The 14,628-nt window shown below is 34.5% G+C and overlaps 1 protein-coding gene and 1 long non-coding RNA gene across 11 annotated transcripts; one reads left to right on the top strand and one right to left on the bottom strand.

Annotated features, from left to right (window-relative positions):
* Positions 1-5,141: 5,141 nt before the first annotated feature.
* Positions 5,142-10,265, bottom strand: LOC141044971 (uncharacterized). 10 transcript variants are annotated; one of them, XR_016507111.1, is made up of 4 exons: positions 9,895-10,265; positions 9,420-9,750; positions 7,653-8,163; positions 5,142-7,533 (listed from the first exon to the last, which is right to left on the bottom strand). XR_016507111.1 is itself a non-coding variant. In XM_090256968.1 (3 exons), the coding sequence occupies exons 1-3, from the start codon at positions 9,904-9,906 to the stop codon at positions 8,099-8,101; spliced, it is 408 nt and encodes a 135-aa protein (XP_090113094.1). In that variant the 5' UTR covers positions 9,907-10,265; the 3' UTR covers positions 5,142-8,098. The 10 variants fall into 10 exon arrangements, 3 of the variants coding, with proteins under 3 accessions (XP_090113094.1, XP_090113104.1, XP_073387628.1); XR_016507112.1 differs by having other exon boundaries at positions 5,142-7,425; XR_016507113.1 differs by having other exon boundaries at positions 5,142-7,792; positions 7,936-8,163.
* A 2,865-nt stretch (positions 10,266-13,130) lies between these two features.
* LOC141045086 (uncharacterized) lies at positions 13,131-14,321 on the top strand. Its single transcript, XR_012216997.1, has 2 exons — positions 13,131-13,642; positions 13,771-14,321. It is a non-coding gene; the product is annotated as an uncharacterized LOC141045086 (long non-coding RNA).
* Positions 14,322-14,628: the final 307 nt, after the last annotated feature.

Below are 14,628 nucleotides of genomic sequence, written 5' to 3'. Positions count from 1 at the left end.
AATGATGGTTTAATTAATAGACATTAGAGATCTGATTTATCTTAAGATTAGTTTCAATTGATTAGGTTTTGGTCAGGGTTTCATTTTGGATTTAGGATTTGTTGAAGGTTTAGGATTAATTAATGGTTTGATTTAGGATTTAGGATTTGTAAAGAATCTGATTTAGGATTTAAGATTTATCTAAAATTTAATTTAGGATTTAGGATTTGTTTAGGATTTAAGATTTGAGTAAAGTTTGGTTTAAGATTTAAGATTTACTTAGGATTTGATCTAGACTTTAGTTAAGATCTATTAAAATTTTAATTAGGATTAAAGTAGGATTTGATTAGGATTTATTTAAGATTTATTTGAAATTTCTCTAATAATTTTTTAGGATTTCTTTAAGATTTATTTAAGGTCTATATATTATTTCTTTAAGATTTCTTTGTAATTTTTTTAGAAGTTTTTTAGGATTTCTTTAAGTTTTTTTTTGTAATTTCTTGAAGATTTCTTATGGATTTAATTAAGCTTTAATTAATATTATTAAGATGTATTTTTTTTTAGGACTCTATTAAAGTATTTAGGATCTTGTTGTTGCTATATCTCTTCTATCTTCCATAGCTAAGTATGTAGTGCATTTTTAAGAAAGTCTTAACCTAATACAACATTGTCTAAGCAAAAGACTATGCAAATTAATATAATAAGTTTTAAACCTTGTATTGAATAAGAAAAGATTCATTTTTATCAAAGGGATTTGTGCCTATATTATGAATAAGCTAAGCACATTACAAATATTATCCTAAAAAGAAATGCAATTACAAAATGAAGACTATAGTTTTCAAAAAAGACAACATGTCAAAAAATAATTTTTTCTAGCTATAATAGAAATCATGCAGCTAAAATCATATGCATTATTTAGTAAAGGTCCTACTCTTTTTTCAAATCCCTTATCTTTTTTTACAATAGATAAGTGTTCAAGATCCAAAAATAATAAAGTCTTTGCTTTATTAGATTCAAGAGCTTTAATTTTTTTTTATAGATAAAGTTTTTATTAAAAAACAAGAGATATCATTAATTAAAATAACTAAATCCATGTATATAGAAGTCATAGATTTTTGTTTGCTATCTTCTAAAGATGTTACTTATGATACTATTTCATTAGATATAATAATTAAAGATCATAATAGCGTAGTTATTATTAATGTCATAAGATCTTTTTCTAACTTGATTATTTTAGGATTATTATGTTTAAAATTATAATCTTCAAATTGAATGAATTTCTTATAACCTTAACTTGTCTTATAGTTTGATCCAAAATTTTATTAGTCAAGAAAAAATACATAAGTTGACTACATCCAAAGTCTTATTAATAGTTGTAAAAGCTTTCATAAATGCCAAAAAAAAAAGTCATCTTTTGCTATATATGCTACGTCCATTTTTGATGGTAGAAAGACATCAAGTAGTATTAATAGCCAATGTAAAGATTTCTAAGACTTTTTTGAAAAGAAGAATGCAGATATTGTTCAAGAGCATTGATCCTCTAACTGTTCAATTGATTTATGAGAAAGAGCTCAATCACTATTCAAAATGATGTAGAATTTATTGCTATATGAGTTGAATGTAATAAAAAGATACATTAACAAGAACTTGGCTGAGAACTTTACATGCCATTTAATATTTCAAGTCGAAACTCTTATCTTATTTAAAAAAAATAAAAAATGATAGATCTCTATAGATTGCATAGACTATCAAGGACAAAATAAAATCACCATCAAGAATAGGTACCATATATCTTTGATTTTAGAAATAGTTGACTAATTCAATTAAGCAAAGATCTAAACAAAATAGATCTACAAGAATATAGAACCTAATTTGTATAAAAAAATTTGAATAAAAGATTATATTTTAAACTAAATATGGATATTTTGAATATAATGTTATGCCTTTTGGACTTATGAATGCACCAATTGCAATCTAACATCTAATAAATAATATTTTTTGTAAGTTTCTTAATGATTTTATTATTTATTAATTAAATGATATTCTAATCTAATGTCAAAATATAAAAAATCTAAACTTCATATTTATTATGTATTATAAAAACTTAAAAATACATAATTATATATTAAGATGAAAAAGTATATATTCAAAACTACTCAAGTTGACTTTCAAGAGAATATCATTTCAAATAATGGTCTTATAATGGATTCTAAGAAGGTTCAAATTATCATGAATTGAAAGATTTAAAAAATAAATAAAGACATATAATATTTATTGAAATTTATTAATTATTATCAAATCTTTGTCAAGAACTTTTTTTAAGTTGTGGCCCTTCTTACATGCTTGACACATAAAGACCAATTTGAATGGAATAAAGAAGCCAAAGCATTGTTTGATGCTTTGAAGAAGGAATTTTTTTCTATATCAATCTTCCATCAAAAGAAAAAGTTGTATCTTTTGATCAACAAAGAATAATTCTCTTAAAATTAGAGCATTTTTACCATCAAGTAATAAAATTAATATTCATTGTTGATTCAATTTTTGTCAAGAAAATTCAATTAAGTATATCTTTTAATCTTTTAGATTTCATGATACTTCCAAGTTGGAGTTCAAAAACAATCGAATCTATTTTGAAGGTCACATATATGTTCTTGAAGAAGGAGCACATTTACATATTCTTAAAGCATATCATAACTTTTTAATGGCAAAATAGTTTAGATACAATATCTTTGGAGCTAGTATCTAGAGATTTTCAATGGCCTCAAATGTAAAAGAAAGTCAAAAATCTTATAAAATTATTTGATATTTTTTTGGGATCCAAAATTCCTTTACATTGACCTTATGAACTTTTTCAGCCATAATCTATTTTGAAACAATCATAGTCTTTTATTTTTATAGATATAATCATATAGCTTCCAATCTTAGATTTGTATGATTCTGTATTTGTGACAATAGATTATTTTTACAAGTTGGTATATTTTGTACTATATATAAAATCTATCATTTGTATAGAAATAATTAAGTTATTTTTTTTATTTTTTTTGCTAATACCTATTGCTATTATAGATTGTCCAAAGATACAATATCAAATAAGATGTTTGAATTTGTATCAAAATTGTAGAGAATCATTTTTAAGATTTTAAAGATGGATATAAAGTTCTATTTGATCTTTCATCCTTACATTGATGGACAAAAAGAATAAATAAATCAAATATCTGATATTTATCATTAAGTATCATCGAGATGATTAAACAACTATTTTTCTATTAGTAAATTTTGTATAAAATAATTCAATATATTTGCCGACCCAAAAAAAATATTGGTGACTTGATACTTATGACTTTTTAATAGTTGATAATCTTATGGTAGAAGATTTTGGCAAATTATTTGTTAGAGCTACATAGAACAATAACGGCATAATTAATGAAAGCTCAAGAACAACAAAAGATCAATGTGGATGCCTATTGCAAGGAACAACCAAAATTTAATGTGGATGAAAAGATATAGTTATTTCATTGCAATATCAAGACTACTCATCTTTATGACAAATTGGACTATTGTAGGCTTGGATCTTTTCTTATTAGCAAACAAATCAATCATATTGCTTATTGATTAAATCTATTGGAGTCTATGAAGATCCATTCCATATTCTATGTGTCTTTTTTTGAGCCATATAAGATAGTGAATATTTCAAGAAGAAGACAAATGCGACATCCTCCTATAGAAATGGATAATAATGAAGAGTTTGAGGTTAAAGAAATCTTAGATTCAAGGTGGCATCGAAATAGATTAAAATATCTTATTCATTAGTATGGATATGATATTATTGAACATACATGGAAGCTTGCTTAAAATCTTATAAATACAACAAAGAAGAGTGAGTCTTTTCATCAATGATATTCATCAAAGTTAAGATGAAGAATATTAAATCTTTTCTATAAAAAAATAAAATCTAAAGAAAATAGCATTCATCATTTTATCTTTGTTTCTAACTTTTGTATACTTGTAGCACTAAAAAGATAGAGAATCAATAACCAACGAATTCATCTCAAGAGCTATCATTTGTTGACTTATCAAATGAGACATTACAATTTTGACAACCTTTAAGATGATATATTGGAGGTAAAGGTCGTCAAAAATAACATGTTCTTATTTAAATAGATGGCGAGATATAATATATTTGGTGATTTTATTAAAGGTAGAAATAATTCTTGACAATATTTGAAATATTTTATCTGAATTGAATTAACTACTTGTTACATATATTAATGATTTTTAGAAAAATTATCTTATAAGTTAAGATATGTGTTATATAAAGTAATCATGTATTAAAAGTCCTATAGAACATCACCACATAGCTCCGAATTAGATAGTATATATAGAGGCAAGAATGAAGCCTTCTTCATTTTTATCAATGTATTTTTTATCCTTAGTCTTATTTCAAGACTTTTTAGTCTTCTTGTCTTTGACAATAGTTATTTTAATTTAATTCTGTATCATTCTTAAGTAATTTTCTAATTTTTTTGACTGACATAGGAGTGTCTTGATATTTTTGTTCTTAAAGATTCATGTCCTTGACATTTGTGTGGATATTGCAAGCTTTAAATATTTTGAGTATTGATGGTCATTTTCATTGAAAGATATTATTAGGAAATAGGAGGAGGCCATTGATTATTTTGAGGCAAACAATAGGCTTTGGCATGATTTGTCTACTTTGGAAGAGCATTGATGTTTAGTGGTGAGTCGACTCAAAAATGTCCTATCATTGTTGGAATTGCAAGTCAATGAATTTGCAAGCTTAAGAAGTGTGAAGGTTTTTTTTTTGAGATACTAATTGTCTTTTATGGAGCTAATACAAAGATTGAGAGAATAGGTGTTTTGAGATGAAGGTGCTCAAAGGCGTTATCATGAGGGGTTGTAAAATTAACTACTAATAGAAGAACTTTTTTTTGGATTAATACCAACAATTAGAGTAGATAAGCCATAGATGTATCCTCCATCCTACCAAAATCCATAGATTAGGATAGAAAGGTGATCATTGTGGTTGATAGCCATTTGAATAGAAGCATCTTAATGATTATTTAGGCGCCTTTGTGAACCTTTTATTTGCTCATAATTATTTACAACTAGTTTTGAGAGATGGTGCAAACAAGACAAGTTAATTGGTTGACATCTTGGTATATTATTTGACAATAGCTAAGAATGTTGGTTCTAGGCACCTCTTAAGTCTCCACCCTCTTAAGCTACTTGCAATGGATGTGGATTAAGAAATTAGAGGTGTATTTCTCAATTAAGGGATTTTGACCATGCCTTGTCTTTGGAAATGGATCTTCCATCCACTACCTAATCCATGATATTGGTGTTGAACAATCATTAAGCAAGGCTTGTATCATTGAATGTTTAGCTCTCCGGATCATTCACAATGGATCTATCTGTAGATGAGTTAGGCTTAGAACCAAAAGTCTGAGATTATTGCATATGCTCAAGACTAGGTGTTATTGAGCATGTTTTTTTTTTTTTTTTTTTTTTTTTTTTGCACTCCACCACAATCCTTAACTAGGTGATCAGTTGAGAGGCAGAAGCGATAGAGAATGGAGAGGTTACAGTAATCAACAAGTATTACTGCTTTTTCCTCCATGCTTGCATTGGTAACTAACAGGGAGGTATTCCACCCAAAACCTGTGGTAAGCGCTACGCAAAACCATTGGTCCGCCATGGGGAATTACGCTTATCACTTATTAATAAATCACCTAGGCCTCCTGCCATCTGGCGGCCACACACAAGAATTTTCTAGGAATGTTCTTGAGTGCGAACCATGTAGGAACCTTCAAACATGATGGTGCATGGAATCTACGCATCCAGGTTTGCAAGATGTAAGTTCCCTGCCTGAACTTGTGAGGTGTGAACATAAGAAGCTTCTGGGTAGCCTCCGATTGACAACTCATAACCTGAAATAACATTCCCATTGATGCAACTCGCGTTAAGTAGATCTTATCATGTTTCCCCAGGTTGGCGACCGCTGCGACCAGTTCTGATTCAATTGTTTCGTCTTTTACCGCTTGAGCACGCCCCTCTTCCCTACAGATCGCGTGGGATCCACAGGTGTATGTGCCATCCTTTCTTGCAAGGAATCTTAGGAGAGGTTTCCCTGCATGATCCTGAAAACCCTAAAACCTTAAAACCCGTTTACCCCTACTATCAAACGACAGCCCCACTAAACTCTGGATCTCGGAACCCTGATTGGCGAAGTTCACGAGATAGATCGCTAGGCACACCCTCGTCCTCAGAGCAGATTGGCCCAAAAGATGTGCTGAGTAGCAATGGATCTAACTTCGCAAGACGGGCTCGTCATAGACGTCAGACCTCCTCCGGCGCTTCATTGCGACCCCTTGACCTCCACTGAAAGTTTTTTTTATTTTTTTTCACTGCGGAGTGTTTTTGGGGAGAAAGCCTAGAGGTTATTTTAATACGAGCATGGGTCGGTCATCTAGATTCCCATGCGAAGCTGAAGCTGGAAGTCTGAGAGCACAGTGTCCTCTGCAGTTGAGCCAAATCCGAAGTAGTCCATGTTACAGAACCCACCATCGAGACTCATAATTCCTTTCGCTCCTTTTCTGGAACCCAAGCCAGAGCTAGCGCCACGGAAATTACTCTCTAGAATCCTTTTTAGGGGTTACACCAATTGTAGCTATAACCATAGCTCTCGCAAACATCCAGGAGCGAGCTCGTTTGGAAAGTGGCCATAATTATGATTCCGACGACAGTGGAGTGTACTTTCTACCCTTGTGTGAAAGAAAAAGCAGAGATCGACGTTATGCTGCGGATGTGAACGCAAATCCAAGAAGCTCTTACATCCGAACTTAACCTCTGCTTGGCACATCAACTTCTCTCAGTTCTCCCCTCCCACCTCATTTCCCAACTATTTCCTAGTGTCCGTGCAGCCAACTGTTGCAAGATTTCTATCTTTGCCCATTCCACATCTCCTGTGGTGGTAAGTGCATTTGCGGTGATGCTTGATGAATCACTCGCTTGGCATTTTCTGCCTCCAAAGTTCGAACTATTGCAACTGCTCTGCCTATGTGCCCCGCTGCTTCCTCAAATCCTGCAAGATGACGCCACTTCGGATCGAAGAAAGAACAAAAGGCATCGACGCCATTCAAGTGACGTGACGCGGTTGTTTATATTTTATCCTCTTTATTGTTTGATACTATTATATTTTCAAATGTGACTGACTCCAAAGCACCGTTTAATGACTCCCAACATCACCGCATGAAAGTGCTGTTTGCCTCTTTGAAGCTCCTCGTAGGCTTGTACACAGAATCTGTCTTTCCTTACTTCAACCTTCACCGCCTTCGCAACCCGAGCAGTAACCAGCGCCCTCTTCTTAAATGCCATATCTATTCTTTTTTTGTCAGCGTTGGGCTCAGATTACGCCCTTCACTCAGCCTTCGCAATTAGGTTCAATTTTTCCTCAGTAGTTTTAATTACATCTTGAGTTCGAATTTCAATTTTCAGATTCCGAACACAATATACACAATCCAAATAAATTTCAATCTGCGAAATTCATTATCTATCAAAATCACAATTTAATAATGTAAAGAGTAGCCCCAGACGACAAACAGAAAATGCAAACCTTAAAAAAACAAAGAATCAGTGGTGGTGACAGAGCCAACCCGAAATAGCCCAGCCCTCATAAAGAGGAGCGTGCCGAGTGTTGCTAGGCCATCAGAGTTCCAATTTGTCTCACATGGCTCCAGTTTTCGCTAAACATTGCCTCTAAGTATCCAGTGGAGCGGAGAGGGTGTTGCCGATTCTATCATAAGCAATAGGAACCGAAAGGGAGGTGCTTCATTTTGGTTGCGTTAATTTAGGTGCCTCCGACGATTTATACTTATTCCGTTTAAAACATCAGTAAGTCATCGACTAGCATCCATCAGGCAAGGTTACGGCTCTCACAGTGACGCTTGCTTGCGCCATCAACTTGCCGTATTATGGTGCTTTGGAGTCATTGAGGGCCGCCTCCTACGCTCTTCAAGTCAACAATGAAGACAGTGCAATGTTCTCGCTCCGTAAGAATATTCGATTAAACTGTTTTGAATGACTGGAATTAGTCAGTTTGCTAAAACGCTGCTGAATTTTTCTGAGAACTCCAACTTCCGAAACCTGGAAACCAAGCACTGAATCCTTTTTTCGAGTGCCGGGTTCGTTAAACATTAGTCAACATAGTTTTTATTTTATTTTATTTTATTTTTATGCCAGGAGCGTCATCGTCTGACGCTACAGTCAGTGCCATGGATTCAGTTCGAACTTTTTTTTGAAAAGTGAAATAAAGTAAACACACCCACCAACTCTCCTCAAGATAATAATAATAATAAATCTACAAAAGATCCCGAAGAGAAGAAAAGGGTAAGACGGAAAATAATGATAACTGCTTCTTGGGATTTATAATGCATTTTAAAGTTTATGTTCTGAGAAGAGGACAGAGTTACAGAGCAGGAAAAACGAGCAGTCACCGCAGGTGCAAAAAGAGTAAAGGTATTAATTGTCTGAAGTCGGATCTTTATGTGGATGATTGCAGTATTAGAAAAAGAGGACTGAGTTGCTCAAAGAGAAATCTTACTTTCTGGTTGGCAAAGTGCTCGACTTTGCAGTTGCTTGTGCATCCACCCACAATCATGCGAGATCGACATTTACGAAGCGTACGAACCCCAAAATAAAATAAAAAATCGAGAATCCAGGTGATTCTATATTTATTATCACTTATTTATACCCACTCCCTGGAAAATTCACTCACACATTTGTGGTCTTCCCACTCAGTAGCAGAATCCCAGCACAGGGTTCTTCGGAGAAGAACTGGAGTGGGGCTGGATCGGAAGCCACGCCGCTACCCACTTACCTGGATGCCAACCAAGACATAGCTGTGCCCACACTCATAGAATGGTGGACGGAGCAGGAGGAGTCAAACGGCAGGATAAAAGAGCAAATAAAATAAAAGCGAAAAAAAAAGAGAAAAATATCCGAGGAAAAAGAAACAGAAAAAAAGTGGGGGTTCTCCGAGAACTGAACACCAACTCCGAAGAACTGCGGACAGGAACGCCACCAAGTACATGAACCAAAAACTTTGGTGGTCGTCTCAGGGTGGAATCGCACTTTATCAATTCCATTGTTCCAAATATAGAAAAAAAACAGTAAAAAGAGAAAGTGAGAAAACGAAAAAAAAAAAACAAAAAAAACAAAACAAATCAAACAAAGCCCCTTGTCAATGGTGCTCTCTCTTCCGGGCAGACCGGCTGCTCGACCGAGCACGGATCCCGTGCTCGGAGCGGACCCGGGATGGAACAAACCCTAAGTTACATATATATATGTAATTTTGTTTTTGTAAACCTACATGCGAACACTTCGATAGGGATTAAAATAATAAGGTGATGGCGGCACCCGACCTGACACACGAGTTGCGAGACCGTGGGCGCATCCGGCGGGAGGGTGGGGCAAGGCGGAGGGAGGCTGGAGGAGCAAGACGAATCTGATCTGGGGAGGGAGATCTGATGGCGCACCGAACCTCGCCACCACTTTTGCGATGGGGATGAATGCATCGCCGTGCCCTCCCTTCCGCTTCCCAATCGTGAGTCTTTTCTTGGTGCGCCCGAGGTGCGACGCTGCTGAGTCTCCTCCGGGCCCGGAAGACGGAGCTCCACAGATGCTTGTGTCGATGCTCCTCTTCCTCCTCTTCCTTGCTCTGCTCCTCGCTAGCTCCCTCTCTCCCCCGTTGCCCTGCCACACGCGATGGGCCTATTGAAAATAGAATTACACACCATCATTATGATATTGGTTTTGCTAATCGATTGTCTTTATACATTTATTTATATGTACCGAAAATAAACAAATGTAGTTGTGGACATATATATGAAAATGTACCAATGTGTTCATTTGTGTTTTCGCGAATTGGAATTGAGTAATTTGTTAATTGAAATCTCAGAATACATTGTTGTAGTAATTTGGAAAGTACTATGTAAACATATAAATATAAGTATATATTACTGGAAGAAGCACATCCTTTACTTTCATAGAATGTTATTTTTCGTAAACATATTGCAAGAATAGAAGTTGAGTTTAATTTGTAAGAATAGGCACTTGTTGAATTTTATGAATACCATCAATGAAACTGTGAAGTTCTAATACAAGCATTTCTGAAAACTACAAATATGTATGAAGTGAAGGATTACAAGTATTATTCCTGATACAGGTATTCAGATTAAGTTATTATAACAATTATACGATGTTAAAAAATTATGGGCCATCTCTTAAATCCCCCCTTTGAAATTAATAGAAAGTACTCTGGTTCAAAGCAAGATAACCTAGCTCCTTAATAAACTAATTTCTGGCTTTTATGAGTATATTTGAATTACATTTATTTTTTGTTCATACCCTCCTTGCATAAAATATCACAGTTGACTAGGGTTTATCATTTATTTAATCAAGAAATTTGGATACATAATTGTATTAAAAAAAAAAGTGAGATCCTTTTCATATATTGTCTTATCATAGTCAACATAATATATATATATATATATATATATATATATGGAATACTTAATAAGGCTTTTTTTGTTTGAGATTTTAGAAGACTCATTTCATCACTTTATTCATAATCATGGGTTGGATATAATTAGTTTTTACAACAACATGTCATTAAGACATACACTAATAGTCGTGATAATACAAATAAATGTATATATTTTACTGACTTTCTCCTTTTCTGTGATTGGATAATTAAGACAATGTTGAAACTTCGATCATGTAAAATGACTTTTTTATTCATTTATACCTAGTCTTTATTTTGAAGAGTTTACAATTTATGTTTTGTAAGCAATTAGTCTTTAGAGTCTGTTCAATTCGGTTTCAATTTCATATCACGGTTATGTATAAATTTGTATGTTAATGCACAATGATTGAAATATATATATATATATATATATATATATATATACTGCAAATTTTATTTTTTGTATTCAAACATAATTGGGATAATTTATAACATTAATAATGTACAAAATTACATGTTATTACAACATGTCATTAAGATATACACTAATAGTGGTGATAATACAAATAAACCATAAACTAAATGATGGTAAAATGTATAATAACACTTTAATTCAATCAGTAAAAACGGCTTGTTATCATATTATTTTTGGCCTTGCTTCAAATGGTAGTTAAGCCTTGACATACGGGCTTGTTGACAGTGTATGTGCCTTATTACCAGGAATACCCTTATCAACACAGTTTGAAGTTATTTTTATAAATATTAAAAATCAAGATGGAACTCTGAGAAATAAGTTTTTTCTTTCAAAATTTTTAGAGTTGAAGTTATAAATATGTTTGTGTTTACTTTTCACACTTTATCTTCTAAATTTTTACAATAAAGTTATTTGCAACTTGACCAAAATGTTGTGTTATGCTTTGATTACAAATCTGAATGAACTCTGTCTAACGTAAATATCATTTATTTTTATCAATGATGGTTTGGAAGGGTTCAGTAACATAATCGATGACAACTTGTTCAGGTATAGTTGTACCTTATACTACAGTAAATGGTGTTTCTTTATTATTTTATTATTAATTTTTCTTCAATACCAATCAAAACTTGAGACAAACGGTATCATAATTGACAGAAAGCTAATGTTCACGTGAAAACAACAGAAACAAACAAACAAATACCAAAGACATAATTTACATTCTCTTCAAAATGTTGAATCACCCAACCCAACAGGAAAAAACACAAACTTTTCTCAAATTTAATGGAAAACAAACGTTGAATTGTTCCTCACATGATTGAACAAGCTCTCGCTTTACAGAAGGTACCGAGACAAACGCTAGAGTTCGGCAAACCTTAAGTAGGATTTGTGGGTACACCAGCACGTTTGTTTTTTTTATTTTATATTTTTTCATGGTGTTTTGTCATTAATCCTTGGAATTTTCCTATTGCAGTGCAAGTTTCCTGTAACTAGCTGCAAGCGCTGAGTTGGGTTGCGTTGCAAATGCCCAGTGCCGAGCTCCATCTTCTGATACATTCTGTGCAGTGCACATTTGCTTTGCTAGAGAGCTCATCGAGGTAGGGAGATGCTCGCCAAATTGGTCCAGCATTGAATTTTAGTGGTAAACGACGTAATTACCACTTATACCTTGCAGCAAAAAGTAGAAATGTTAGGTGAACTAAACAAGCTTTTGGCACAACTCGTTCTGATTGGCATCAAGTTGAGGATAACGTTCGAATATGATGAGTTGATGCACGTGGTCTTGTCAGAGCTCGATTTCTTGTGGCACTTTCCGTTATCAGTATTCCTCCTCTGTATTACAGTTTACGGCAGATGAAAGGTCCAGATTCAATGTTAGTCCCTGGGTACCTTAAATGTTGGTTTGTATCACAGAAAATGAGTTGTTTCACTGTGTTTGGTTGAGTTTTTCTTTATCATTGGTGGGTCCTTTGTGCTTGTGATTTGGCTTAGCTGATTTGCGCTAATAGTGATTGTCACGAAAGGATTCTAATAGGCAATTATTACGACTGTATTACGACTTTGGGATTATTGAATCCAACATTCTTCGGAAGCTACATTCGTATATGCAGACTTCCACGAGTTGAAAAGCCCAACTGCTCTCAGCGGTCCAGGTTTTTGACATCTTCAGGTGGATTAATGCTCATGAAAATGGTCTCTCGATAACCAAAAACTCTCACCTGAACACTAATTTGGCTCTGAGTGGAGGAACAAGGAACCCGCGTGGAATACTTGTTCGAGGAAGCTGAAACCCTCTTTCCATTTTCCTATTTCAAAGCTGCGAAGGCTGTTGGTGAGGACCAAGAACAGGAAATCTGTACCGCATGTTGGATCTGTACAAATATCCCGTTCACTAGACGTAAGAATGACTAAATTTAATTTTGGATATTTTCCTCCAACAGTTAAGAAGAGTGGGATAATATGTCCTTTTGCTTCAGAAGATACTCTTCGATACAGGAAATAGATGTCTGGCAAGTCAACATTAGCCCGTCGTTGTTATGGCAATGATTCGATGATCTATAAGCCAGCAAAGTGGAGCTGGCAGCCTGTACTTGGCACGAGGTTGAGAGGTGGGTTCCACTAAAAAGCTCACAGCAAGTTTTGCAACTTGAATGCCGCGCATGAAAGTGCCGGCGCTTATTTCATGGATCACTGTCAAGGGTGATAATGAATTGTGGTAATAAATCCTTTGATATGAATCGGATGTGCAACTTCTGGTTCTTTCTGTAGGTGGATAGCCAAGTTCAAGAGAGTTTCTACAGCTGGAGCTTCTGTAACGTGGACCTTAAAGTGATATAACTTAATTCCCGAGACCAGGAGGCACATCGACGGCGGCATTACCAGTCTTTGTCTCATCAGGACAATTATATTTGTACAATGAAGCTGACATTGTTTCCACTCGCTCGCTCCCTCTCGTTTTCTCTCTCTGTCGCTGCTGAGGATGACTAAATTATAAACCACAGTGCCAGTGACTCAGCTAGCTCTTGGAGATCCCCGAACAGCCATGTTAAATCACTTCTCACTTTAACAGCAGTCGGCAGCTCATGTTTCACTTTGAAGCAGGTGCCGTGGTCGTCACGACTCCAAGACCAACAGACCTCATTTCTCGTGTACTTTTCCAGACCATGTTGTGTGTGTACGGCTCTCGTTGGCGTCTTTGCCTCTCTCTCTACAGTCTAGAGTCTCAACATAGGAGAAACTCACCGCCTAGTCTCGTATTGGAATCATGCTATTGCAGAGGCAGGGTTATCCATCAGTGCAGTAGCAGTGGCGATGGTGTGTCTTTTCTGCTACCAGCTTCAACAAAGTGACCACTAAATGGAGCAGAGGCAAGCTCTTCTCCTTCATCTTCCAAGCAGGATTTGCTACCTCCATGTCTGGTTATAGCCCTCCACAGCACAGATGCATGTCTAGGGTAACTTCACTTCAACGATAAACACTCGTTCAAGTGGCAGAATTCCAAGTGTGTGACCCAATCTTGTGTGGATAGTCTTGCTTCTACTGAACTGATAACTGTCAGCAAGCTCAGTGTTGCCTCTAGAAAATGCAATATGCAAGGGGCAGGATGCAATGGAAGAAGGGCAGAGCTTGCAAAGCTTGCTCCTCCCTTGTTCCTTGGATTGCTTTGAAATGTTTGGGTCGTTCATACTGAACCTAATATTGCACTGTGCAGTCACATTGTAAAACGTAAACTGAAGCACATTAAAAAAATGCAATGTTTAAAACACTTGTCATTTTTATTTTGTGTGTGTGTATGTATAAATAAAGTTTATGAGTTTTGAAATTCAATTTTGTTTTATAATGTGGTCATTTATATATTTGTCACAGCTGCAAACTTTAACTACCGGTAGTGGATTCAAATACACTTTAAGGTCCAAAAGCCTTTATATATATATATATATATATATATGTATGTATATATACATATTTCTAGTAGCATCTACTTTGAATTTTAATAGCAGAATCTGGTTCAAACTTCAAATATATATATATATATATATATATATATATTAAAATAATCAATGCTTGATGTAAAAGTAGTTTTGTCAAATTAAAGTTAGTGGCAATGGTGTGACACATGTTCTTTGTATATATA

This window comes from Physcomitrium patens, chromosome 2, assembly GCF_059467195.1.
Source record: "Physcomitrium patens ecotype Gransden chromosome 2, ASM5946719v1, whole genome shotgun sequence".
Taxonomy (NCBI): domain Eukaryota; kingdom Viridiplantae; phylum Streptophyta; class Bryopsida; order Funariales; family Funariaceae; genus Physcomitrium; species Physcomitrium patens.
The sequence above is the reverse complement of the archived record's forward strand: the minus strand, read 5'-3'. Positions and strand labels throughout refer to the sequence as shown.